This window comes from Rutilus rutilus, assembly GCF_951802725.1.
Source record: "Rutilus rutilus genome assembly, chromosome: 5".
NCBI classification, from domain to species: Eukaryota; Metazoa; Chordata; class Actinopteri; order Cypriniformes; family Leuciscidae; genus Rutilus; species Rutilus rutilus.
In genome coordinates, this window is record NC_140213.1 from 17,041,584 (window position 1) to 17,069,545 (window position 27,962).

At 44.4% G+C, this 27,962-nt stretch overlaps 1 protein-coding gene across 1 annotated transcript in view; it reads right to left on the reverse strand.

Moving 5' to 3' along the window:
* Positions 1-10,706: 10,706 nt before the first annotated feature.
* The window catches only part of LOC311291095 (extracellular calcium-sensing receptor-like), a gene marked incomplete at both ends in the record, with an annotated part of 47,278 nt that continues 30,022 nt past the window's right edge, over positions 10,707-27,962 (reverse strand). Inside the window, one exon of the mRNA XM_084409967.1 lies at positions 10,707-11,611. Within this exon, the coding sequence (XP_084266093.1) occupies positions 10,707-11,611 (905 nt within the window). The remainder of the gene's footprint in view (positions 11,612-27,962) is intronic.

Below are 27,962 nucleotides of genomic sequence, written 5' to 3' on the forward strand. Positions count from 1 at the left end.
AGGCTGTCCGTGGTCAGTGGGCAGGGCCACGGGCTGTCACTTAGATTTGCCGTGGACGAACAGGCCGTTCGTGGTCACATAGGCGGTCAGTGGGACGAATAGGCACAGGAAGGGCCCACCTGTAACTTATTCGACATGGTTCATGTAGGCTGTCCGTGGACATGTCATATTAGGGCTAATGGTGCACAGTTATGAGATGTAAAGTACCCCAACATGTTTGATTGTCTTCCCTGTGCACTATACTCTATGATTTAAGCAATAAAACATTTATAATTATGAATTATGACCCATTAATGCATTGACCACGGACAGCCTAAAGAGGTCCCATCAAATAAGTTACAGGTGGGCCCTTCCTGTGCCCACCTGTAACTTATTTGACAGGGTCCCTGTAAGCTGTCCGTGGACATGTCATTTTAAGTCTAATGATGCATAGTTCTGCTGATGGGACACATAGGCCATTCGTGGTCACACTGGAGGTCAGGGGGATGATTAGGCTGTTTGTGGTCAGTGTGCAGGGCCACGGCCTGTCACTTAGATTGGCCGTGGACAAACAGGCCGTTCGTGGTCACATAGGCGGTCAGGGGCACGAATAGGCTGTCCGTGGTCAGTGGCCAGGGCCACGGGCTGTCACTTAGATTGGCCGTGGACGAACAGGCCGTTCGTGGTCACATAGGCGGTCAGTGGGACGAATAGGCTGTTCGTGGTCAGTGGGCGTGGTCGGGGTGGTCACGGGCGGTCGGTGGGATGAACGGGCGCTTCGTGGTCGGTGGGTGTGGTCAGGGAATTTCGGCAAAAGGCGGTCAGGGAGGCACGTGCGCTCCGTGGACGCCCGCCTGCAACCTGTTCGGCGCGCGTCGAAACGATTGCAGGTGGTCGGTGGTTCGCCCCCCTGTGGCCGCTGCCCAGATTGCAAGCGAGGGGGCTGAAATTCGTCGAGCTCCCGTGGGCCCCCCGAGGCCCCTGGGCCCGAGGCGATGCCTCTGGCCCGCCGGGCCCCTTAATCACACAATATAAACTAGCACAATAAATCTGATTTCCAGTCTCTTATTCAAATCCCGGACGTATCAGCCTGATCAGCTGATTGAGTGAGTGGCAGCAGGTGTGCCTAATCAACACTCAGTGCCTGGAGGATAAGAAGGCTTGATTTTCACACTGCAGGGACAGAACATCCGTGAGCAGACCACTGCCAACCAGTCAGCCCAGCAGAACAGAGACAGTCCAGTCAACCAGTGGGTTGAATACCGACTTAGATCTTTTGTGAGTCCAGTCAACCAGTGGGTTGAATACCGACTTGGATCTTTTGTGAGTACAGTCAACCAGTGGGTTGAATACCGACTTAGATCTTTTGTGAGTCCAGAACAGTGTCTGGCTTTTAACCTCCTCAGTGGAGAGAGGACTGTTCATTGTTGGTTATTTAGCGTTGAACCTTGCTCCTTCAATTACTTAGCCTGTGTCTATTGTTGCCTTACTTTGTTTGCTCGCTGTCTTTTTCTGAGAGAGTAGTTTGTATTGGTTTTCTTTTGTCAATATTGTAATAAATACACTTTTCAGTTTGCACATTAATCTGACTTCCTGTCCTCTTTTGCCCTGGTTTATTTTAAATATTGTTGCTCCTCCTCCCCCTGGACTTACCATCTGGAGGAATGTAACAATTTCCTGTTGGTCGGAGCAAATGACTGTAAATGATAAAGTTGTCCGGCTCGACGAGACCAATATACGTACCAAGTTTTGTGATTCTAGGCAAAACTAAGCCCCCTTTTTTGACTAAATTTTAGCTACTGAGCCCCTCACCACGCCTGTTTCTGAAACTTTTCACATGTCTACTGGCTAATAAATGTGATGTGTCTGTTGAGTTTCATCCAATTTCAAGCATGATAAGAGTAGGGTTGGGTACCGAAACCGACGTTAATGGTAGTAACGAGACCGAATAAGAACGAAACTTTCTGTGCCTGATTTCGGTGCCTGACTTTTTTTACCGCTCCCTATAAAACATCTCGCGGCACGAATGTTCCAATAATAAAACATCTCCAGTTAACCAGCAGAGCATTCATTTCGTTCGTTTGTTAAATAAGAGACGATCTAGCGTTGAAATGTGTTTTTTAAATCAAGTGATCAAAGTGCTTGTTGCCGCTGCGATCAGTGGTGCTGATACAGTGTTCCCTTTCGTCCTGGGAACTCCGACGTGTCGTCGGGGGAGTTCCCTGACGAATTGGGATCACGCTAGGGAGACCAATTGCCTACGAGTGAATTAAAACGAGCCAATGAAAATTGGCATGCAGGATTTGCATTCCGCAGCCCGCCTACCAGCGCGGGTATAAAAAGGCGGAAGCCATGCATTGCATAGTGCTTTTAGCTTCGGAGCCGACCGATTGTGTCCTCTCTGAGTGAATGAGCTTTAAGATTGTATCTATCTTACGCTCTACGAGTCTGCTGTTTCGGGAGGGGATCTCTCTGTGTTGGTGAGACGGCGTTTCAGCGACCGCGCGATTTCCTGTCTGCCGGCTGCGTCTACACGCTGTTAATTCAAAAGCTGTTTTCACAGCTGGTGAACGGTTGAGTGCGCACAGCAGGCTTGCAGTTTCCCCGCTGTGTTGCCATGTTGGGTCCCTGTGTGCTTCAGCACAATAGAGAGAGTACTTTCTTCCTGAAAGAGCAACACGAGTGAAGATCGCGTCCTTTTCGGGATGACGTTTCACTCGTGTGTTTCTGGATGTGATCGTTTCCTGTCCTCATTTGACGGCCACGTTCATTGTTTCACATGCCTAATCAGTGTGTGAGACTACATTCGTGGGTGGTTCATGTTCTCTCAGGAGTGCATGACCACGTCGGCACGTTGTTCGTCTCCCCTTTTTAAAGGCTCGAGCCGCTCAGCGTGCCGTGTGCCGTTGAGCGCCGGCTGACAGCGCGGGTTGTCACGGCAACCCAGCGCGCGTCATTCGGTGCTCTAGATGCGCGGTCGAGACTCGTGTACCTCTACGAGGTTGAGTCCCTTTGCTTGTTCCCCAATCTAGTTCCTTTTCTAACAAGGGGAGGACTACTTTGGCTAATGAGCATTTGGTGATCTGGGGGTTACAGTGCGGAACGTCTCGCCAGGTGAAAGCCCCTCACGAGCTTCCCACTCCTCTAGCGCATCGCAAACATGCTGAGACTGTGTTCGTGGGTGGTTTATGCTTTCTTATGAGAGCATGACCACGTCGGCACGTTGTTCGCCTTGCCTGAAGGCTTGAGCGCCCAGCGTCCCGTGTGTCATCGAGGCGATGGCCACGTTCACTGTCTTGCATGCCTGGTTGGCGGCCACGATCACTGTTTCACATGCCTAATCAGTGTGTTGAGACTGCGTTCGTGGGTGGTTCATGTTCTCTCATGAGTGCTTGACCACGTCGGCACGTTGTTCGTCTCCCCTTTCGCGTAAAGGCTTGAGCCGCTCAGCGTGCCGTGTGCCGTCGAGGCTTTCGGATGGGATTCTGGTCCTTCTCATGAGGGACCAAGCATTTCATTCGGGGCTCCAGGGGAGGACAGATGTCGATCGCTACATCGGAGAGAGGGCTGTTATACTCTGAAAATGATGCTGAGTTCCTACTATAATGGTGTGTTCTTGTGCTGAAGATTCAGACTTGACAGCCACACTTCCTGGGTCTAAAGTGCCTGGATGGGTGTGACATTTTTTGGCAGTATGGAAGCATTTTGGTGCCAATATGGCAAGCCAAACATGCCTAAATCTGCATAAGTTTTTCCTCTCACACTACCCCTGCACATTCAGTGCACGTGGGTAGTTCTGATTCGGGGTGGAGCTGCGCTTAGTGACTGACCGTGATTAGTCACAGCGCTGGCCCTCGGTCAGACGATGTCCACACTGGTGGTCCAGAAGCGCCTCAAAACCAGCCCACTCGGAGTTCGTTTCCCCCCAGCAAAAGGAAGGGAAACGACCCTGAGAGGAGAGACCCAGAGTATGTGACGTCTGCTCTTCGGGAGTGCGTGTCATCACCACTCCTTCCCCCGGGGGAGGGCCGGGTGGAGAATTTCGTTTCTGTTCCGCCGCTGGTCATCCAGTCAGCGGCACCCAAAGTTTGAGCAGTCCACTTCCTCTGAGTCACTCACGGGCCCCAGCGCTCAGATGACAGTGAGGGCTACGGCCTTGTCACTCTCGTCTCTCGCTGCAGCGGTCTGCAGCTGGGCCCGGAGGCGCAGAGACCAGGACACGAGGAGTCAGGGCCTCGTTCCTCGTCTCTCCCCCTCCCCTCGCCACCGGGCAGCCCGCAGCAGAATGCCCACAGGCCTTCTCTGCCGTCTGCCCACAGGTGGAAGCAGGTTGGTGTTCAAGTTCCACGCCCAGACCCCGCTCTCGGTCGCTACAACGCCACCAGAGCCGGGTCCCTGCCTTCCACCTCGCTGCCCCTCCGCGGGTACGTTGGTGGTTCGGGTAGGCTCGTTGGGACAGTCTCTAGAAGCCTGGCTAGCGCTTCCGAGTCCGTCCCGATGGCTCATCCGCACCATCCGGTTCGGCTATGCAATTCAGTTTGCACGCCAGCCTCCCAAGTTCAGAGGCATCCACTTCACCTGTGTGCGGTCAGTGGATGCCCCTGTCTTGCGGAAAGAGATTGATGTCCTTCTGGCGAAGGACGCGATCGAGCCAGTCCCTCCTGCCGAGATGAGGTCCGGGTTTTACAGCCCCTACTTCATTGTACCAAAGAAAGGCGGTGGGTTACGGCCAATCCTGGACCTGCGAGTTTTGAATCGGGCCCTGCACAAACTCCCGTTCAAAATGCTCACGCAGAAGCGCATTTTCGAATGCATCCGTCCCCAGGATTGGTTTGCAGCGATCGACCTGAAGGACGCGTACTTTCACGTCTCGATTTTTCCTCGACACAGACCGTTTCTACGGTTTGCGTTTCTAGGGTCGAGCGTATCAGTACAAAGTCCTTCCCTTCGGGCTGGCCCTGTCGGCCCGGCCCTGTCGGCCCGGCCCTGTCGGCCCGTGTCTTCACGAAAGTCGCGGAGGCGGCCATTGTTCCCATGAGAGAACAAGGCGTTCGCATTCTCAACTATCTCGACGATTGGCTCATTCTAGCTCACTCGCAAGATGTTGTGCGATCACAGGGACATGGTGCTTCGGCACCTCAGCCGGTTGGGGCTTCAGGGGATCCCATGCAGAGAATCTCTTATCTCGGTATGGAACTGGACTCGGTCGCCCGGACTGCGCGCCTCACGGAGGAACGCGTCCAGTCAGTGCTCACCTGCCTCAGGTCCTTTCGAGGCAGGACAGCGGTTCCACTGAAACAATTTCAGAGGGTCCTGGGGCATATGGCAGCCGCATCAACGCCGCTCGGCCTGTTACATATGAGACCGCTTCAGCGCTGGCTTCACGATCGAGTCCCGAGGTGGGCGTGGCAGAGCGGCACGTCAAAGTAACCCCGCACTGTCGCCAAACCTTCTCCCCATGGCCGGATCCTGCGTTTCTTCGGCCCAAAGTGCCCTTAGTCCAGGTTTCCAGGCATGCTGTGGTTTTCACAGATGCCTCTGCCATGGGGTGGGGGGCCACGTACAAAGGGCATGCAGTCTCGGGTCTGTGGACGGGGCCCCAGCTGCATTGGCACATCAACTGCCTAGAGTTGCAAGCAGTACGCCTAGCCTTGTGTCGCCTCAAGGGGTTTCTCAGACACAAGCACGTACTGATCCGTACGGACAGCACTGCGACCGTTGCGTACATCAACCATCAAAGTGGTCTACGCTCCTGTCGTATGTCGCGACTCGCCTCCCACCTCCTCCTATGGAGTCAGAAGCATCTGAGGTCGCTTCGTGCCATTCATGTTCCAGGGGAGCTCAACCGTGTGGCAGACGAGCTTTCACGGCTGCCTCCCCTGCCAGGAGAATGGCGACTCCATCCCCAGATGGTCCAGCTGATTTGGAGTGTCTTCGGACGACACATCGGAGTTCCCAGGACGAAAGGGAACGTCTCGGTTACGTATGTAACCCTCGTTCCCTGAGTTCAGGGAACGGAGACGTGTCGTCCCTTCGCCATGTTGCTGTACCTTCGCGGAGGACTGGACACCGTTCGGCTCCTCAGCGAAAAGCACTATGCATGCGTTGCTTCCGCCTTTTTATACCCGCGCTGGTAGGCGGGCTGCGGAATGCAAATCCTGCATGCCAATTTTCATTGGCTCGTTTTAATTCACTCGTAGGCAATTGGTCTCCCTAGCGAGATCCCAATTCGTCAGGGAACTCCCCCGATGACACGTTTTCTTTTGTGGCTCGCGCAGACCGCACCGTCTTTACTCGGACGCGCGCTTCAATACATTGCTGAGAATCTCTATTCGTTCTGGTGAAACCAAAATATAATGCACACAAACGTGCCCCTGCTTGATATACAACCACTGATGAGCATAATCGGTTAAAAAAAATAAAAAAAAACTGTACGAATGCGGATTAGAACCCAAAACCTCTGACACGCTTGACGAAAGTTCAAGCTCAGCTGCCAGTGTCGTGGTGGACATGGTAAGTCTAGTATTTTAATGCCAACTGCAAATCTTGCATATCAAGTATGAAGTATATGAAGTATATTTATATGAGGCTATACTATGTGTGTTAAATATTTCTGCTCAGTGTCAGATATTTCTCTGTTTTAAAGTAAAATTCATAATATGAGAAGACAAATTTTTTATCTTAACTTAGCCTAAGTGTTTTAGGCTACATCAGTAGTCTATTAAACGGCGCAATTTTTCATTTAATCAGAAATCAGAAAATCTTTAAAGATTTAAGTTAATAATATTGTGGCCAGTTTGGACAAGGACACAGACACGGACACACACACACACACACACACACACACACACACAGGTATTATTTTTTTGATAAAGTGTGTGCGGTTTCGTTTTCTTAAGTACCGGTTCAAGAACCGTTTAAGAACCGGAACCGTATAAAAAATTTCGTTTCATTCATTTCCTCGCCACGGCCAAACCGTTCGAGATATCAAAAATCCGTCCTCAATTTAGCATCCTCAATGTCTTGACTTCATGCTGACCGAGTTTAGTCGCGATCGGATTAATTCTCTAGGAGGAGTATTTCAAATTCCAGAGGATGCGTTTTTCAAACAACCCATAATAGCTGACTTCCTGTTAGGCGGAGCTAATAACATAGAGTGCGGAAGTTGTTCGGCCCGATGAGATCTATATGTGTACAGAGTTTCATATAATTTCATGCAAGCGTGTTTGATATATGGACCAAGTTTTCGGACCCCATTCAAGGGGGTGCTGTTGAGCCCCCCTGACACTCCCGGGTACCAGCTTCAGCCCGGCTCTGATGGCTGCGGGTTCTGACCTGTGTGCAAAGTTTCAAGAGTTTGAGCATATTAAGGGCCCCAAAAGTGCCCGAAAGTCCAAAAAAAAAAAAAAAAAAAAATCCTTACGAAAACAATAGGGCCTTCACCCTTTCAGGGCTTGGGCCCTAATAATAATAATCCTACCGAAAACTAGTATATTTTTATATAGATTCAATAGACCTACCTGATTTTGAACACAAGAGGGCAGTATAGCCCTATGTATGACTTGACTTTTATGGGACTAAATAGTACTATTACTATTTTTAAACTTATTAATAATTCTTGAATAAAAAAAATAAAAAGAATGAAATGGGTTTAGTTGTGATATTTGTATACTTTTATATAGAAATAAATGGTGTATAATTACGTTTTTAGAAGATATGAGGCTTTTAGTGTTTCCTTTTTGGACATTACTTTAATCCCTCACTATAGCAAAACTGTTTGACATAATTAATATCCGTTCACAATTTAGCATATTTAATGTATTTTCATAGTGTTGAAAAAATTTGGTGGGAATAAAATTAACCATTTAGGAGGAGTAGCTAAAAACTCAGAGTCTGAAATATCCAAAAAATCCACATTCAAACCAAAATATCTGACTTCCTGTTGGTTGGAGCTAATGACTGTAAATTAGAAAGTTGTCCGGCTCGATGAGAACAATATACTTACTGAGTTTTGTAACTGTAGGTAAAATTAACCCCCCCACTTTTGTCAAAAGCATTTTGAAAGTGACAGTTGGTGGCGCTATAACTTTGACTCACAATAGTTGCATCCATCTGATCGGCCTCTTACCACGAACACACTGCTGAAGTTTCATCAAGATCAGTTAATGTATGCAGAAGCTTATAACACTTTGTGTTTCTCTTTTCTTGCCATAAATTCGTTTCCTCGCCACGGCCAAACCGTTCAAGATATCAAAAATCCATCCGCAATATAGCATCCTCAATGTCTTGACTTCATGCACACCGAGTTTGGTGGGGATTGGATGAAGTCTATAGGAGGAGTATTTCAAATTACACAGCAAGCGTTTTCCAAACAACCCATAATAGCCGACTTCCTGTTGGGCTGGCGTAAAACTTGGCCGAGGGTAAGTTGTTCGGCCCGATGAGATCTATATGTGTTCCGAGTTTCATATTAATTCATGCAAGCGTGTTTGATATATGGACCAAATTTTCAGACCCCGTTCAAGGGGGCGCTGTTGAGCCTCCCTGCCACGCCCGGGTACCAGCTTCAGCCCGGCCCTGATGGCCATGGGTTCTGACCTGTGTGCAAAGTTTCAAGAGTTTTGAGCACGATAAGGGCCCCAAAAGCCCCTGAAACCTTGAAAAACAAACATTAAATGGAATAGACAAATCCCCCAGATCAGTCAATCTATGCAGAAGTTATAACACACTTCCTGTTTCTCTTTTCTCGCCATAAATTCGTTTCCTCACCACGGCCAAAACGTTCGAGATATCAAAAATCTGTCCACAATTTATCATCCTCAATGTCTTGACTTCATGCTGACCGAGTTTGGTGGTGATCGGATGAATTCTCTAGGAGGAGTATTTCAAATTCCAGAGGATGCGTTTTTTAAACAACCCATAATAGCTTACTTCCTGTTGGGCGGAGCTAATACCATAGAGTGCGGAATTTGTTCAGGGCTTGGGCCCTAATAATCGTACCGAAAACAATAGGGCCTTTGCCCTTTCAGGGCTTGGGCCCTAATAATAATAATAATAACAAGCAGCCATTATCGGGGCCAAGCAGGAAAAGAAAATAAGACATGCCTACATGGCTGAAAGTGTCAGACCAACTGCAACAATGAGCAATTAAAGGCATTTAAAGAGGACTTTGGCAAAATGGCTGAAAAATCATATAAACTATAATAAAAAATATGATTTAATTGATTATCACTTTTGACCAATAGGTGGTGCAGTCACAAAACTGATGTGATGTGGTGTGTGACAATGACACATACAAAGTTTGATGTCAATATGTCAAGGCATTGCAGAGATAAAGCCTGAATAGTCCTTTTGGCATCATGCCTCAAATTTGCTGCTGCGCTATATGAAAACGGTTTCGTCTATCGACACGAAATTCATAACTTTTAGTCGGCACCGTCTGGAGATGATACGATTCTATTTTGGTGAAAATTGGATGAACGGTGTAGGAGGAGTTCGAAAAAGTAGGTTTTGAATGAAAATCAAGATGGCGGACAGGAAGTTCGGCCAAATAAGGAAAATTTGGTATCTATGTTCTCGGCTTCACCCAAGGAATCTATTAAGACCAAAGACATTACAATAGGCCAATTTATTCAAAAGTTATTAGCAGTTTTGAAAATTTTGTTATAACTTTTGACCAACATGTGGCGCTGTCTCGAACTATTTTGGGTACCTTCAGGGGATGGTGCTGATGGCACATTCTGAGTTGCGTATTATTACACCAATGCATTTGTTAAGTATAGCATTTTATTTAAAAAACTATTGAAGTCAATGGGAATTTCATGTTTTGTTCTATTATAGCGCCACCAAGAGGCTCAGTCCCACCATTTTTTTTATGTTTCCTGAGAATGAGCCCATACATATGTGTGTCGATTTTGGTGAAAATATCTCAATTTGCTTCGGAGTTATAGACATTTATATGAAAAAACATGTAAAAAATTACTGACACATGACTTTGATTGGATTTTACTACCCCTTACTATCAATATTTTCGCATTTGGGCATTGGCGTATAGCTATTGACCAATGTTTCCAAACTTCTGACGGTGGTTTCGTCTCGATCGGACTAGCGGTTTCGAAGATATCGGCAAATGTTTTTTAAGCGCTGTGTTGAGTGCTGCACAGACTCAGTAATTCACACGTTCAATCTTTCTCTCACACACAATCACTCACACTCTTTCTTTGGCTCCAATAACTGGATATTAATGGCCTCCGTTTGGTCTTAAATTATGCTTTGGAATGTAGTTCTACACACTTTTAGATGGGTAAAAGAGATACACACAAGCAATAAATATATTTGTCAGTGAAGTTTTTCATTTAAATAAAAGATTATATAAACTACCATCTGCTGCTCTTCCAATGAAAAGACCCAATTTTAGCACTAAAACTGCCAGATTAACATTTCAGGTAGGCCTACCACATGTCATTCATGCAAGTAACAGCTCTGTTTTACACATATTACAACAATTCAGATACCACCATAAAAAGCAGTGTGAAATTTGTAAGAAAATACCCTAAACTATTATTTAATGTAACTAGCAACATGAAAACCTACAACATACAGAACATAGTGACTGACTCAAACTCGTGGACCACATACGTTCTACAGAGCTACTTTGTACATGGTCAAATTGTTATGACTTTGTCCACATATATAGCATTGAAAAAGAACAGTTAAATTAAATCAGTTTATTTGTTAAACTTTCCCAACATATGCTGCTTTGTATTTTGTTCAGGCTTACACATGATTATATAACATTTTGGTGCAAATATGCAGAATAGTAAACCAAAGCTTGAAGCTAAAATGGCAAATATCTCCACGGCTACAGTAAATTTTCCAGGAGAACTGACATAAGATGGGATAAATGTAATCCATACAGCACAGAATATAAGCATACTGAATGTGATGAATTTGGCTTCATTGAATTTATCAGGCAGCTTCCGAGCCAAAAAAGCCATCATGAAGCACAAGACAGCCAGTAGACCAATATAACCCAGAGCAGCTGAGAAACCTATAGTAGAACCCAGACTGCACTCAAGAATGATCTTTTCTTTGTAATATTTCATATTTTTGTTGGGAAATGGAGGAGATACTGTTAGCCATAGCACAGAGATAAGAACCTGTATAAGTGTAAAGGCAAGAACACTGAGTAGTTGTTGTGCAGGCCCAAACCATTTCATGACATTACTTCCTGGAAGTGTAGCCCTGAAAGCCATTAACACCACCATTGTTTTCCCCAGAACACAGGAGATACAGAGGACAAAGGTGATCCCAAACGCTGTGTGTCGCAACATACAGGACCACTCCGTGGGCCGACCAATGAAAGTAAGTGAACAGAGAAAACACAGAATCAATGAGAAGAGCAGGAGGAAGCTTAGCTCTGAGTTGTTGGCTTTTACTATGGGGGTGTCCTTCTTGCTGTAAAACAGGATGGCCACCAGTATAGTCAATCCAACTCCAAATAGTGAGAAAAAGACTAGCGCTATACCCATAACTTCTGTGAATGACAGAAATTCAACAGCCTTTAACACACATTTATTTTTCTCAGCGTTAGACCAATATTCCCCTGGACACTGCTTGCAGTTATTTGAATCTGGAAAGAAAATTGTGATGTTACAAACAAAAGGAGAATAATTTTATTTATGAACTCTTTGCTAATACTTCTCTTGCAGTACTGCATGCCAATACTGCAAGAGAAGGGAAAAACAAAGAAACTGGTCTGTGTACCTTCAAATAATTTGTTTTCGTATTCTTTTTCGTATAACCGTTTATTTATCACATATCTGACCCTTCTCGTTTTTTCATATTTTTATTTTCATCACACTTTGTTCTAATCCGCCAAATGGAAAAACACTAAAGCCAAAATGGATAAACAGCTTGAATATTCGATCTCTACATGGTTCCGCTGATTGGTCAACCAAAGATCAAGCCGTGTTGTCATAAGTTCTTATCTCCGCACAACAGAATAATTGTTACACTTACTGTTCAGAGACAAGAAGGTTGAGGATCCAAATACAGTATTTAATTAAAGTGTTTTCCACAATCGTAATCCAAATCCAGACAAGGGTCATACACAAACAAACAATAACAGTTAAAGATAGTGATGGTAATTTCGAAACACTGCTTCATGAAGCTTTGAAACCTTTACAAATCTTTTGTTCCAAATCAATGGTTCGGAGCGTGTATCAAACGCCTCGGTTACGACTGTAACCTCGGTTCCCTGAAGAGGGAACGAGCGTTGCGTCGAGAATGACGCTATGGGGAACGCTTTGCGTGATGACGTCTTGAAGCACATGTAAAATCAGTCCAATGGTGTGGCGGAACGTCAGAGGCGGGTGACGTCACGTACCAGGAAGCTATAAAAGCCGGCCCGAAACAGAAAACGAAAGCTTCGTAAAAGTCTGAAGTCGAGCTGACAGGCATGAAGGAGATATGGCAAGGCGACGCAACGCTCGTTCCCTCTTCAGGGAACCGAGGTTACAGTCGTAACCGAGGCGTTCCCTTTCAAGGGAACTCCCGTTGCGTCGAGAATGACGCTATGGGGAACGTCTATACCAACGCCTCCATAGCTACGAATGTCTGTCCTGTGTGTAATCTGGAGAGCAGCACTAGGAAGACAAAACATGAGACCCTGGAGCAGAGTCTAGATCCAGAGAGTAAAACCTGACGAAAATGTGCGGTGAGGACCAGCCTGCCGCATCACAGACGTCCTGTAAAGAAACTCCTGAAATAAGGGCCTTAGAGGCCGCCATACTCCTCGTCGAGTGCGACCGGACAGCCAAAGGAGAAGGCTGCCCAGCCGCCTCATAAGCAAGTGAGATAGCCTCGACCACCCACTTGCTCATCCTTTGCTTAGACACTGGACCTCCTTTGTTAGGGGACCCAAAGCACACAAATAATTGATCACTTTTTCGCCACAGGGCAGCTCTGTGGACATATGCGTCTAACGCCCGCACAGGGCAAAGCAAATTATTAGCCTCCTGGTCCGCATTTTGAAAGGGAGGAGGACAGAAGGCCTGCAGAACAATAGGTCTGACCACATTAGTGGGGACCTTGGGGATATAGCCCGGTCTCGGATGAAGAAATGCTTTGATCATACCCGGAGCAAACTCCAAGCATGACGGAGCAACCGACAACGCTTGGAGATCCCCTATTCTCTTGAGAGAGGAAATAGCAAGAAGGAAAAGAGCTTTCAGCGTTAAAAACTTCTCAGGAACCTCCTCAATTGGCTCAAAGGGGGCCAGGGACAAGCCTTGTAACGCAATGGACAAGTCCCATGGTGGCACCCTAGAGCGAACTGCAGGCCTCAGCCTCCAAGTGCCACGAAGGAAACGAGATATCAAAGGGTCTTTCCCCACAGACATTCCACCCAAAGGAATGTGGTAAGCACCTATGGCCGCCACATAAACCTTTAAAGTGGACGGGGTTAGACCTGCTGTGAACCGGTCCTGCAGGAACTCCAGCACTGTACCAACTGGGCAGTTAACTGGGTCCAACCGACGGTCACTACACCAAGAAGTGAAGACTGTCCACTTCAGGGCATAAAGTTTCCTCGTGGAGGGAGCTCTGGACTGTAGAATGGTCTCAACAACCTCAGTTGAGAGACCTGACTCTATGAGCTGGGCCCCTTCAGAGGCCAAGCCCACAGGTTCCACAGTTCTGGGCGGGGGTGAAATATTGAGCCCCCTGCCTGGGACAGAAGGTCTCTCCTGACGGGTAACTCCAGAGGATGCCCGTCGAGGAGGGAGACCAGATCGGGAAACCATACTCTGCCCGGCCAACGCGGGACTATAAGAAGCAGGCAAACCCGGTCCCTGCGAACTCTCTCCAGAACTCCCGGGAGCAGAGCAACTGGGGGAAAGGCGTACAGACGTAGCCTCGGCCACGTCTGAACCATAGCATCCAGTCCAAGAGGAGCTGGATGCGTGAGGGAGAACCAAAGTGGACAGTGAGACGTCTCTCGAGACGCAAACAGATCCACTTGTGCTTGGCCGAACTCCCTCCATATAAGCTCCACCACCTCGGGGTGGAGCCTCCATTCCCCGGGCCTCGGCCCCTGCCTCGACAGAGTGTCTGCTCCTATATTCTGGACCCCGGGGATGTAAGCTGCCCTGAGTGACAGTAACTTCCCCTGGGACCACAAGAGGATATGGCGTGCCAAGTTGGATAACGGGCGCGAGCGCAAACCCCCTTGGTGGTTGATATAGGCGACTACCGACGTGTTGTCCGTATGTACTAGCACATGGTGTCCCCTGAGATCTGTGATAAAGCTCCTCAGAGCCCGGAAGACAGCTAACATCTCTAGGCGATTGATATGCCAGGAACGATGATGGTCTTCCCACAGACCTTGAGCTGAGCGACCCTCCAGGATCGCTCCCCAACCCGTGAGGGAAGCATCCGTCGTTAGCAGTTTGCGACGACAAGGAGCTCCCAACACTGGGCCCTGGGACAGGAACCAAGGTTTCTTCCACATAACCAGGGCACGTAAGCATCGCCGCGTGACCCTGATTGTGCGAAATGGGTTGCCCCTCGGGGAAAACCCCCTGGTCCTGAGCCACCACTGCAGGGGCCTCATGTGCAGCAGTCCAAAAGGTATCACGTTGGAAGCTGCTGCCATGAGACCCAACAGTCTCTGGAACTGTTTGACAGTGAGTAGCTGGCCTAGCTTTACACTTTTCACAGCTGCAAGGATGGACTCTATACGTGGCGGTGACAGGCGCGCCTGCATCGACACTGAATCCCAAACCACGCCTAAGAAAGTGGTCCTCTGGAGTGGAGAAAGCACACTCTTCTTGGCGTTCAGCCGTAACCCCAACTCTTTCATATGGGCGAGAACAACATCTCGATGTTGAACCGCCATCTGATGCGACTGAGCTAAAATCAACCAATCGTCGATGTAGTTCAGGATGCGAATACCCTGGAGGCGCAGCGGCGCCAGAGCTGCATCCATGCATTTGGTGAAAGTGCGGGGTGATAAAGCTAGGCCGAATGGAAGAACTCGATATTGGTATGCTTTGCCCCCGAAAGCAAACCTCAGGAACTTCCAATGACACGGACGGATGGAAATATGGAAATACGCGTCCTTGAGATCTATCGTGACAAACCAGTCCTCGGATCTGATCTGTGGCACGATTTGTCTCAATGTTAACATTTTGAACTTGAGCTGCATGACTGTATCGTTCAGAACTCGAAGATCTAAAATGGGACGCAATCCTCCGTCCTTTTTTGGAACAATGAAATACCGACTGTAAAACCCGGTTTCCCTGTTGGAGGGAGGTACATATTCTATGGCCCCTTTCTCTAACAGAGTGTTTACTTCCTGTTCCATAACCAGAACCTGCTCGGGGGCCACCACTGTGGGTAGGACCCCCATAAACCGCGGTGGGCGTTTCTTGAATTGTATCTGATACCCTTTTTCCACGGTCTGCAGGACCCAACGAGAAACATTCGACAGTAGCTTCCACGCTGTCAAAGATTCTACTAGAGGTACCAGCCTCTCGAGACTGGTTTCTGGATTTTGTTGTTGTTGAGTAGTCAATTCGTCGCCCTGTAACGGCGCACCGGCAGGGAACGACCGAACAGACTGCTCTAACACCCTCCTCAGAGGGGGCGGGCATCCCAAGGCCACTACGTTTCCGGGTGGTCCTTGAGATATGTGCTCGCCGGAGACCGCTGCGCCCTGTAACACCGGAGGCGGCAGGGTTGGCAGAACGGTCCCCTGAGGGTACCGAAGAGAGGCGGGCACCGTAGAAAGAGGTGTTGACCGCTCTGCTTCGGGGGGGACTACCCTCATTTGTCCTGAGCCCTCGGACATCAGGACTTTTTCCCAGCAGCCTTCTTGGCGGTAATAACGGTCCGCAGATCCGTTCTACCCCTCGAGGGCTGCTGGGTTTGAGAGCGCCCTCCGTGTCCCCGAGATTTTTGTGGGGGAGCACGAGAGGACACACTCTGTTTTTGAGTGGCACGATGGCTAGCGCTCTTTTTAGAGGAGTGAGGCTGCTCCCGCTCAGCAGCCTCATAGAATGAACGGCGGGGGAGAAGTTTTTGGAGTGCAACTGCCTGTTTAGAGGCCTCTTGTGATTTAGCTATCGCACTGTTCACAACATCACCAAATAGACCATCAGTGGAGACCGGAGCATCTAAGAGAACATGTTTTTCTTTTTCTTTTATGTCGCTCAGATTGAGCCACAGATGCCTCTCAGTGGCCACCAGGGCTGCCATAGACCGCCCGATTGATTTAGCGGTCTCCTTGGTGGCCCTGAGAGACAGATCCGTGGCTCTGCGTAGTTCAGCCACTGTGTCTGGACCAATACCCCCGCCCTCCTCTAAATCCCCCAATAATTCAGCCTGATAGGCCTGCATAATAGACATCGTATGCAGACACGCTGCAGCTTGACCAGCGGCTGCATATGATTTATGAACCAGCGATGAAGTAAATTTTACTGGTTTAGAGGGAAGAGAGGGAGCCTTCAAGGAAGATGCCGTCGCTGGAGAGAGATAACTCGCGAGCGTCTCTTCCACCTTCGGCATCTCCCCATAACCATAATCTTTATAATTGTGAATGGAAGAGTAGTGAGAAGTTTGTGTTGTGTAAACTCTGTAAGACATAGGTTTCCCCCACGATCTCGACACCTCGGTGTGGAGATCGGGGAAAAACGGAAGGCTTCTTCTCTGAGGCTGTGCACGAGATGGCAGGAAGCGTTCGTCGAGCTTACTTTTCGAGCGAACGTCCTGCCTATCCTCTGGCCACTCAATAGATAGTCTGTGAACTGCTCTCGTGACAACATCGAGCAATTCCTCAAAAGCGTGAGACTGAGGTGGCGAATCCTCAGACTCAGCTTCAACACTAACAACGTCCAACTCCTCAGAGCTGGACAATTGCAGTATTGGTGCGTCCATCGGGGGGGAAGAAACCGCAGCGCGTGCTTCCACACCCTGATGAGAGGCACTGGATCTATCAGAAGGTTGCTGAGATAAGGCAGAGCCCGTCTCAACATCCACTGATAGATCCATTTGCGAACCCCAGGTCTGAGATCGACGCTGTGCCTCGGCAGCAGCGGGACCAGAGCCCTGGGGAAAGTGATCGGGATTGAACCGTGCCAACCGGGATCGGAGCGTACGCAATGGAAGCGCACAGCAATGCACACAGTCACCACCCTCGAGTGCTGACTGGGCATGCTCCTCTCCCAAACAAACAACACAAAGAGTGTGTGTGTCACCTCCCGTTATATAACGCGGGCAGGGATGGACACACACTCTAAACTGCTGCTTGCTCGCCATACTGAATAATAACAGACAACACCAAATAACACGGACAGATCATAACAGAGCGCGACTGAAGACTCAGAAAGCTTTCGTTTTCTGTTTCGGGCCGGCTTTTATAGCTTCCTGGTACGTGACGTCACCCGCCTCTGACGTTCCGCCACACCATTGGACTGATTTTACATGTGCTTCAAGACGTCATCACGCAAAGCGTTCCCCATAGCGTCATTCTCGACGCAACGGGAGTTCCCTTGAAAGGGAACTGCCAGAGTCACGTGATTTCAATAAACGAGGCTTCATTACGTCAAAACTGTTTCGAAACACTTAAAAATTTCAATGGTTCACAGCTGGGGGCGATGTTCTCTGTCTTCTCATTTTTGTTGCATTTACACTGTTCTGACAACTAGGGGTCACCGTAGAGACGGGTGTCGAATTGTTTCGAAGCCTCGACACAATACGACACATTTGCTTCAACTGTTTCAGTGTTCCACGAAGCCTCGATATGCCCACCACTAGTTAAAGGCTGAGGCAAAGAGAGAAATCCCAGGGAAAAACAGGGAAAAACACACTCAGAAATGCATTAAGACACATACAAGACTTCACACAGAGACTAATAGAATGAACCAGGCTTTTATAGGGTGAGCTTAACAGGATAATGAGACACAGCTGAAAAACAATGACAAATATAGCTGCGAGCAGCGATTACGGGCCCAAGCCGGTGGCACCGCAACCCCGGTGCCTTTAGTTACCTAAAGGCACCGGGGTGGCGGTGCAGCCGGCTTTGGCCCTTCATCGCTGCTCGCAGCTATATTCATATATATATATATATATATATATATATATATATATAAAAAGACAGAAAATATTACTTGTCTAACCTTATTCTGATTTTATGATACACTCAAAATATTCCACAACATTGATTAACGTTTATTAACCTGTTGATTAACCAGTGGTAAAATATTCTCACCGTCACATACCTAGTACATTTTTATATAGATACAATAGGCCTACCTGATTTTGAACACAAGAGGGCAGTATAGCACTATGAATGACATGATGTATTTATAAAAAAAAATTTAAAAAAATGCTGGCTGTTTTTAAACAAACAATTATTAAATTGAAAAAAAAAAGAATAAAATGGGTTTAGTTCTGATATTTGTATAATTTTATATAGAAATAAATGGTGTATGGCTTCCGGTTATGGCGTCTTAGTGAGTGGATGCACGTGCGTGAGGCTCGCTGTTAAATCCTTTCAAACTATCCTTAACTTGGACCAATAAACATATTTCTTTTTATTCTCGACCCAAGCGCGTCTACTGAACAATATGCCACCAAAAAATGCTAAAACTGGCCAACAACCGGGTAAAACGGCTTCACACGGCAAAGGGGCTAATGTGGACACGGCGAATGCTAGCAAAACAGAAGATGATGTAACCTCTCTTCAAGGCAAAGTTAAGATACTGGAGAAAACTGTGGAGACTCTTTGCGACAAAATTACAGAGCAAGAAGACCGGAGCAGACGCTCCAACTTGAGACTGGTTGGACTACCCGAAAAATCGGAGGGCTCAGATATGTGTGGTTTTCTGGAGAAGTGGCTCCGAGATACACTAGGTGAAGGTTTCACCGTGTCCCCTATCATAGAGAGAGCACACAGGATCGGGCCTTTTAATCCTAAATCTACTTTGCCACGGGTGGTAATAATGAAGTTTCTGAATTACCGGGACCGGGAAATAACCCTGAGAGCAGCCAGGAAGATGACGGAGGTACGCTATGAGAATCAACGAGTCGCCTTTTTTCCGGACCTCTCCACGGAGACACGCAAACTGCAGCAGCGCTTCAACGGTGTGAAAACCCAGCTTCGTGCACTGAATATTCGGTATGGCATGCTGTATCCAGCCCATCTGATCATCACTCACAATGACAGACGCAGGATTTTTAAATCGGTTGCTGAGGCGGAAGAATACGTTAAGGAAATAAGCTCGCAGGCTGGTGGTGACTCCGAAACTTAAGCTAAGCTTTTTAAGAATACTCACCGCTCCTTTCTTTTCTCCTGCAAGGTCTCTGACGAGCAATGGTCATGAAAATTGACAAAATTCAACAGATAATTTATTTTATTATGGTCCAAATACTTCTGTTACAGCTAGCCCACGTGTGGCTATGTTATGTGTCCAGATTTACACGTTACCCACTATGTGGATAAAACGTTCTATATAACCCAAGTTCCTAGACTTGAAGGGTTTAGCATCACATTTCGTTTGGGGAAAAGGGGCTCACTCCATTTTGTTGTTGTGTGTTTTTACATGGCCTGAAATTGAGATTAAGAAGAATATATGTTTGATACCTCAGTTATAAATGTGTCTAGTTGGAATGTAAGAGGTCTGAACAAAATTGTAAAGCTTAAACAGGTGCTGGGCAGAATTAAACAAATGAAGAGTACAGTGTGTTTCTTACAAGAGACACACTTGATAGATGAAGATGTGAAAAAGGTTAGATCTAGGTGGCCTGGTCAGGTATTCTCCTCTAATTTTATGACTCATGCAAGAAGGGTCATAATATTGATTCATAAATCCGTTCCATTTGAACTAAAATATAAATATTTGGATCCATCTGGGAGATTTATTATACTTAGTGGAACTATAATCTCTACATTAGTCAACTTGGTATGTTTATACGCCCCCAATGGGGATGATCCTGCCTTTTACCAACATTTTTTTTTAACTATGTCAACTTATAGGGGCCAGTATATCATCGGAGGAGATTTTAATTGTGTGATGCATCCTGCAGTAGATCGTTCAAATAGCTCCGACACTTCCCACCAACAAGCCAGGAAAACAATTGGAAAGTTTATGAAAGATCTTAATTTAGTGGAGATTTGGAGACAACTTTATCTGAGTAAGACTGAGTACTCATGTTTTTCTGCTACCTACAAAACGTATTCTCGGATAGATTTCTTTTTGATTTCCTCTGGTCTAATATCTATGATTCAGAATTGCTGGTATGAGACTATAGTACTCTCGGACCACGCCCCAATTATATTATCAATTAAGTTTCCCAATTACTATTCATCTCCACTTCCATTTAGGTTTCAAGCTAAATGATTGAAGTCCGTAGAATTTGAGAAATTTCTTGAAGAAAAAATAACGGAGTATTTTAATTTTAATAAAGACCAGACAAGTGCATCAATAAAATGGGAAGCATTTAAAGCCTATATAAGGGGGGAAATAATGAGCTACACGCGGCATAAATCAAAAATACATTTAAATAAATTGAAAGATATTGACAAGCAAATAAAGGATCTGCAAGACCAGCTGTATTACTGTGATGACAACGAAAAATATAAAAAGCTTCTCATATTATAATCGGAATATAATGAACTCACTACAAATAAAATAGCAACTAGTTTACTATGGTTGAAACAGTCATATTATGATCAGGGTGAGAAGGCAGGAAAACTCCTGGCTTGGAGGCTTAAAAAAATACAGTCAAGTAGGGCTATTAACTCAATTGTACTTGAAAATGGAGATAATTTAGTGGATCCAAAATGTATAAATGACGCTTTTGCAGAATATTATGAAAATTTATATAAATCCCAATATCCAGATAATATGGATAAACAAGATCAGTTTTTGGACCAACTTCAATTCCCAATCTTGTCAGAGAAAAAAAAAAAAATGATTTAGATGGAAAACTCAAGAACTTAAAGAGGCACTCACCCATATGAATACAGGCAAAGCTCCTGGCCCTGATGGCCTGCCTATCGAGCTTTATAAGAGATTTTCAGATAAATTATTACCTCATCTACTTGAAATGTATAATGAGTCCTATGAGAATGGTATTCTACCCCCATCCTTAAGACTGGCAGCCATTTCAGTTCTGTTAAAACTAGGCAAAGCCCCGACAGATATGGGCTCATACAGGCCGATATCCTTGATGTCATGTGACACCAAAATACTATGCAAGGCTCTGGCTCGGAGGATTGAATGACATATTCCTAACTTAATTTCGAACGACCAAAATGGATTTGTTCTTGGCCGCCAAGCTTTTCACAATTCACGTCGATTATTGAATATATTACACGAAAAACAATTTGCCATGGATCACGCCTTTCTGTCATTAGATGCCGAAAAAGCGTTTGACAGGATCGAATGGTGTTATCTTTTTGGGACACTTAAAAGATTTGGCTTGGGAGAAAAATATTTGAAATGGATTCAATTACTATATTCAGAGCCCATAGCCAAAGTTATAACAAACAGTCAGTTATCGAGACCTTTTAGCCTAGGTAGATCGACACGACAAGGATGCCCATTATCTCCTCTTCTTTTTTTGTGTGCTATCGAGCCACTCGCTATGGCGATACGCAAGTCCCCTGATATTACTGGTATTCAAATCGGAGAAACAGAACATCGCTTGTCTCTTTTTGCAGATGACGTGGTTTTGTTTTTAACTGATTTAGAAAGGTCTGTCCAGGCTGTTGGCCAAATTCTGAAGATGTTTGGTGAATTTTCAGGATATAAAGTTAATCAAAAGAAAAGCTCCCTGTTAATGCTGAACAAAAATAACCCTACAATACAAACACAATTTACTTGTACTTATAAAGGCTTCACTTACCTAGGAATTCAAATAAATCCTGATATAAAGAACATTGTATCTATTAATTATGATCCCTTAGTAAAAAAGGTAATGGACTCCTTAGAAAGATGGGGTGGAATGCCAATTTCTATGATAGGTCGCATTAATATTATTAAAATGTCCATTCTCCCAAAATTCTTATATTTTTTCCAGTCCATCCCCTTGCACATTTCAGCCTCCTTTTTTTCCTCTTTGAATAAAACCTTTACCAAATTTATATGGAATTGTAAACGCCCCAGGCTGCGGCTCTCCCTTCTATATCTGCCCTATGACAGAGGGGGGCTTAGATTGCCTAATGTCAAGTTGTACAATTGGGCAGCTCAACTTTGTGCTGCTACTTATTATTTTTCTATCACTGATACTCCATCTTGGGTACACATTGAGAACAATTCATTGAAGCTATCTTTGACATCTTATCTTTATGCAGCTGAAATTAAACAATTATTAAAAAACACGAAAAATCCTTTTCTCAAAAACACTATATCAATCTGGCACCAATCTGATGCTGCCTTGTCGGAGGTATCTAAGCTCTCATGTTTGTCGCCAATATGGGGAAATGATAAATTCAAACCAGGAAGAGCAGACATGGGGTTTAGAATTTGGCTGAATAATGGCTTGAGTACAATTGGGAGCCTCTATAGTGAAGGAGTATTGATGTCTTTTGAGCAATTGGTAAATAAATATGATTTACCCAAAAAACACTTTTTTAAGTACTTACAGGTCAGAAGTTTCATCACCAGCCAACTAAAGTCAACTGTGAAGCCCCCACTCTCTACGATAGAGAACATAGCTGTTAACCATCATCAGAGTAAAGGCCTGCTTTCCAAATTTTATAACATTTTACTACTTTCCTCAAAAGATAGTAGTCTTTCATATTTACAAGCATGGAAAAGAGATTTACAAATAGAAATTTCAGATGACGAGTGGAACAATTCTTGCCTGTTGGCACCAGGGCTCTGAACCGGTTCAAGGAACGAAAACGAAAACCGGAAACGAACGAAATTTGAACAGGAACAAAAACGAAACCGAAAACAAAATCAATTTTAATCGTTCTGAACAGAAACGTTTATTTAAAATGACTATAAACCGGTTAATAACGTTATTTTATCGTTCTCTTTAATATTTTAATTTGCCATTGACCAATCATAAATTTAGTAGTTCAGAATTGTGACGTTGACGATTTGTACAAACTTGCAATTGCACTACCGGTAACGCAAGTCAGCGTAGAGCGCGCATTTTCATGCCTCAAGTACATTCTTTCCCCACTGAGGTCTTCAATGAATGCACAGGTATTGGAGGACATTCTTTTCGTACGTTTAAACAAGCAGTACGGACTTTAAGCTCAAAAAGTTTATGGATTTCGTATAAGTGCTAGCAACTATCGCACATTTTTTTCTATAGTCTTTCAGGTAGCCAAAAACAGGACAGGTAAATGTTTTCTTTATAGACTTTTAATGCTTTGTATTAAAAATAGTAGAAAATTTGTTGTAGTTTTACAATGTTATTGCATTAAGTGATCGTGCTTCGCAGAATGAAATTGTTTATGTGATGCAGTGTTGCGCAGTGTTTGCTTTGAAATTAGCAGTTGACGGTGCATTAAAAGAGCAATGATTGTCCAGTTTATATAATTTTTATATCATGTAATTTCTAAAACAATTCGTGTTGCAAAAAAAATAAAAAAAATAATAATAATAGGTACAAATAATTGTATCACTCTTCAGAAAAGAATTAGCCATAAGAGTGCCAATTTCGATTGTCTAACGGTCCAGTAAAACAGGTCAATATTTTTCCAGCTGTTTATGCTTTGTAATTAATACAGGTATTTCTGTTGTGGTTTTAACAATGTTATGAAATAAATGTTCAAGTTTAATTATCATGTGTTATCTTATTTTTGAGTGAAAATTAGTCTTATTTATACATATTTGTTTAAAGTATAGGCTAAATTAAAATAACGTTATTAACCGGTATTTTATCTAATCAAACCGGTTTCGGAACGGTAATGTTTAACGAGGAACGCAAAAACGGAAACGTTAAAATATCGATTCTGCTCGGAGTGAACCGATTGATTTTTTTTTTCGTTTTTAAGCCCTGGTTGGCACAGACGCAAACTATCAACACCAGGTTTAGATTGCTGCAGTACAAATGGTTATTTAGAACCTATATTACTCCTGTAAAACTTCACCTTTTTAATTCTAATATTCCTGATGTATATGTAAAATGTGGTGTGGACAAGGGCACTCTTCTTCACTGTATGTGGCAATGTCCAGAACTTCAGATTTTTTGGAAAGAGGTTACTACATTTATTTCCTCTTTAATAGAATGTAACATGCCTATGGACGGTAAACTCTGTCTATTACACATTTTTCCAAATGGTTTTGAACGGACAACCAAAAAGAGGAAGCTTGTTAGTTTTTGTTTATTGCAGGCTAAACATGTAATCGCTCTGAACTGGAAGGACACTGAAAGACCAAAGATAAACCAGTGGATCAAACTAATGTCTAACAACCTGGCACTGGAGAAACTGACCTACATTGTGAGAGGAAAACTTGAAGATTTTAAAAACATGTGGCTGCCCTTTTTGCGCCTTGTGAAAGTATGAGACATGTAAACTATACTTTTTGTTGGAGTGAGCATGGTTTTTTTTTGTTGTTGTTTTTTTTTTCTTTTAGGGTGGGGGGAGTTTTTTTTTTTTTTTTTTGAATGTTTGGAAAAAGTTGAAAATTCAATAAAGATATTTGTGAAATAAATGGTGTATAATTACATTTTTAGAAGATATGAGGCTTTAAGTGTTTCCATTTTTGACATTCCTTTAATCCCTCGCCATAGCAAAACCGTTTGAGATATGTATTATGCGTTCACAATTTAGCATCGTTAATGTATTTTCATCATGTTGAAAAAGTTTGGTGGGAATAAAATAAACCACGTAAGAGGAGCGGGTAAAAATTCAGAGGCTGATTTTGCAAAGAAATCCACATTCAAACCAAAATATCTGACTTCCTGTTGGTCGGAGCTAATGACTGTAAATTAGAAAGTTGTCCGGCTCGATGAGACCAATATACATACCGATTTTTTTTAACTGTGGGTAAAACTACCCCCCCACTTTTGTCAAAAGCATTTTGAAAGTGACAAACTTCCTGCTGCCAGTTGGTGGCGCTATAACTTTGACTCACAATAGTCACATCCATGTGATCAGCCTCTTACAACGAACACACTGCGGAAGTTTCATCAAGATCAGTTAATTTATGCTGAAGTTATAATACACTTCCTGTGTCCCTTATTCGCCATCAATTCGTTTCCTCGCCACAGCCAAACCGTTCGAGATATCAAAACTCCATCCGCAATTTAGCATCCTCAGTGTCTTGACTTCATGCACACCGAGTTTGGAGGCGATTGAATGAATTCTCTAGGAGGAGTACATCAAATTCCACAGCATGCGTTTCCAGACAACCCATAATAGCCGACTTCCTGTTGGGCTGGCGTAAAACTTAGAGCATGAAAGTTGTTTGGCCCGATGAGATCTATATGTGTACCAAGTTTCATATTATTACATGCAAGTGTGTTTGATTTATGGACAAGTGTTCGGATCCCGTTCCAGGGGGCGCTGTCGAGCCCCCCTGCCACGCCCGGGTACCAGCTTCAGCCCGGCCCTGATGGCCGCAGGTTCTGACCCGTGTGCAAAGTTTCAAAGGCACCGGGTGGCGGTGTCACCGGCTTGGGCCCGCAATCGCTGCTCGCAGCTATATTTATTATTATTATATAAAGCTATATAAAGTTATTACATGCAAGCGTGTTTGATTTATGGACCAAGTTTTCGGACCCCATTCCAGGGGGCGCTGTCGAGCCCCCCTGCCACGCCCGGGTACCAGCTTCAGTCCGGCCCTGATGGCCGCAGATTCTGACGTGTGTGCAAAATTGCAAGAGTTTTTGAGCATATTAAGGGCCCCAAAAGTGGCAAAAAGGCAAAAAAATATATATATATAGCTGCGAGCAGCGATTACGGGCCCACGCCGGTGGCACCGCAACCCCGTGTGCCTTTAGTTACCTAAAGGCACCGGGGTGGCGGTGCAGCCGGCTTTGGCCCTTCATCGCTGCTCGCAGCTATATTTATATATATATATATATATATATAAAAGACAGAAACCTCATTACCTTATTCTGATTTTATGATACACTCAAAATATTCCACAACAAATCCTTTAAATTTTATGTAAAAATAAAAAAGAAAGTAAGCAGTGTTGGGCTCACGTAACCCTCTCATTAGAATCAAAATGTTTCAACATTTGCGATGCATTTGGATGCTAAACTATTCTTTATTATAGGCTTTGTACTTCACTTGTGTTCCAATATTGATGGGAAAAAATCATCCTCTTCACACGCTCAAAAATGTGCTTGGAAACATCCCAGTGGAGCAGTGCTTACCGTGAATGGTACAAATTGTACTACTGGCTATTTAAACAGAGCAGTGTAATTTTTATATGTTAGGTTGACTATTTTATTATTTTATTTTATTAGGGCTATAATGAACAGGCTGCGATGTCAAGATTGCAATGCTGGAATGTGTGTGTGTGTGTGTGGCATTTTGTTCATACAGGACATCATTCAAACAACAAAGTGTTAACTTATATTTGTGTACAGTCGCAATAAAACACAACATTGTGCTTTTGTAAAATAAATTCAAGCAATCCGCCCCCGAAATGGCGCTAATTTTAAAATTAAACTAAAATGCTCACGGCTGCATGGGCATTCATTGCGGTGCGCGTCCACAGCGAGGAACGAGCAGAGAAGAGCGAACGTTTTTTAGTTCATTTCTACTTCCATAGGAATTCATTGAAAACGCTTGCTCTGCTTTATCAAAGTTTATCAAAGTTTATCACCATTATCCTTGTCAGTGCGGACGAACATATTTTACTTTCGTTTTTAAGTTAGCGATTCAAAAGTCCCCAGCGGTGTCACACGTCGATTAACCCGGTGGTAAAATATTCTCACTGTCACATACCTAGTATATTTTTATATATATACAATAGGCCTACCTGATTTTGAACACAAGAGGGCAGTATAGCTCTATGTATGACTTGATTTTTTTTTTTTTTTTTACTAATACTGCTTTTAAACTTAGAATAAAATTAGAATTAGAATAAAATTATTTTTGAAAAATAAAATAAAATGGGTTTATTTGTGATATTTGTATACTTTTATATAGAAATAAATGGCGTACAATTACATTTTTAGAAGGTATGAGGCTTTTAGTGTTTCTTTTTTTGAAATTCCTTTAATCCCTCGCCATAGCAAAACCGTTTGAGATATTTAATATCCATTCTCAATTTAGCATCTTTAATGTATTTTCATTATGTTGAAAAAGTTTGGTGTGAATAAAATAAACCACTTAGGAGGAGTGGGTAAAAACTCAGAGTCTGAAATATCGAAAAAATCTACATTCAAACCAAAATATCTGACTTCCTGTTGCTCGGAGCTAATGACTGTAAATTAGAAAGTTGTCCGGCTCGATGAGACCAATATGCGTACTGATTTTTGTAACTGTGGGTAAAAGTAACCCCCCCACTTTTGTCAAAAGCATTTTGAAAGTGACACACTTCCTGCTACCAGTTGGTGGCGCTATAACTTTGACTCACAATAGTTACATCCATCTGACCGGCCTCTTACCATGAACACACTGCTGAAGTTTCATCAAGATCAGTTAATGTATGCAGAAGTTATAACACTTCGTGTTTCTCTTTTCTCGCCATAAATTCGTTTCCTCGCCACGGCCAAACCGTTCGAGATATCAAAAATCCATCCGCAATTTAGAATCCTCAATGTCTTGACTTCATGCTGACCGAGTTTGGAGGCGAGTGGATGAATTCTCTAGGAGGAGTACATCAAATTCCACAGCATGCGTTTTATAAAACAACCCATAATAGCAGACTTCCTGTTGGGCGGAGCTAATAATTTAGAGTGCGGAAGTTGTTCGGCCCGATGAGATCTATATGTGTACCGAGTTTCATATTAATTCATGCAAGAGCTTTTGATATATGGACCAAGTTTTCAGACCG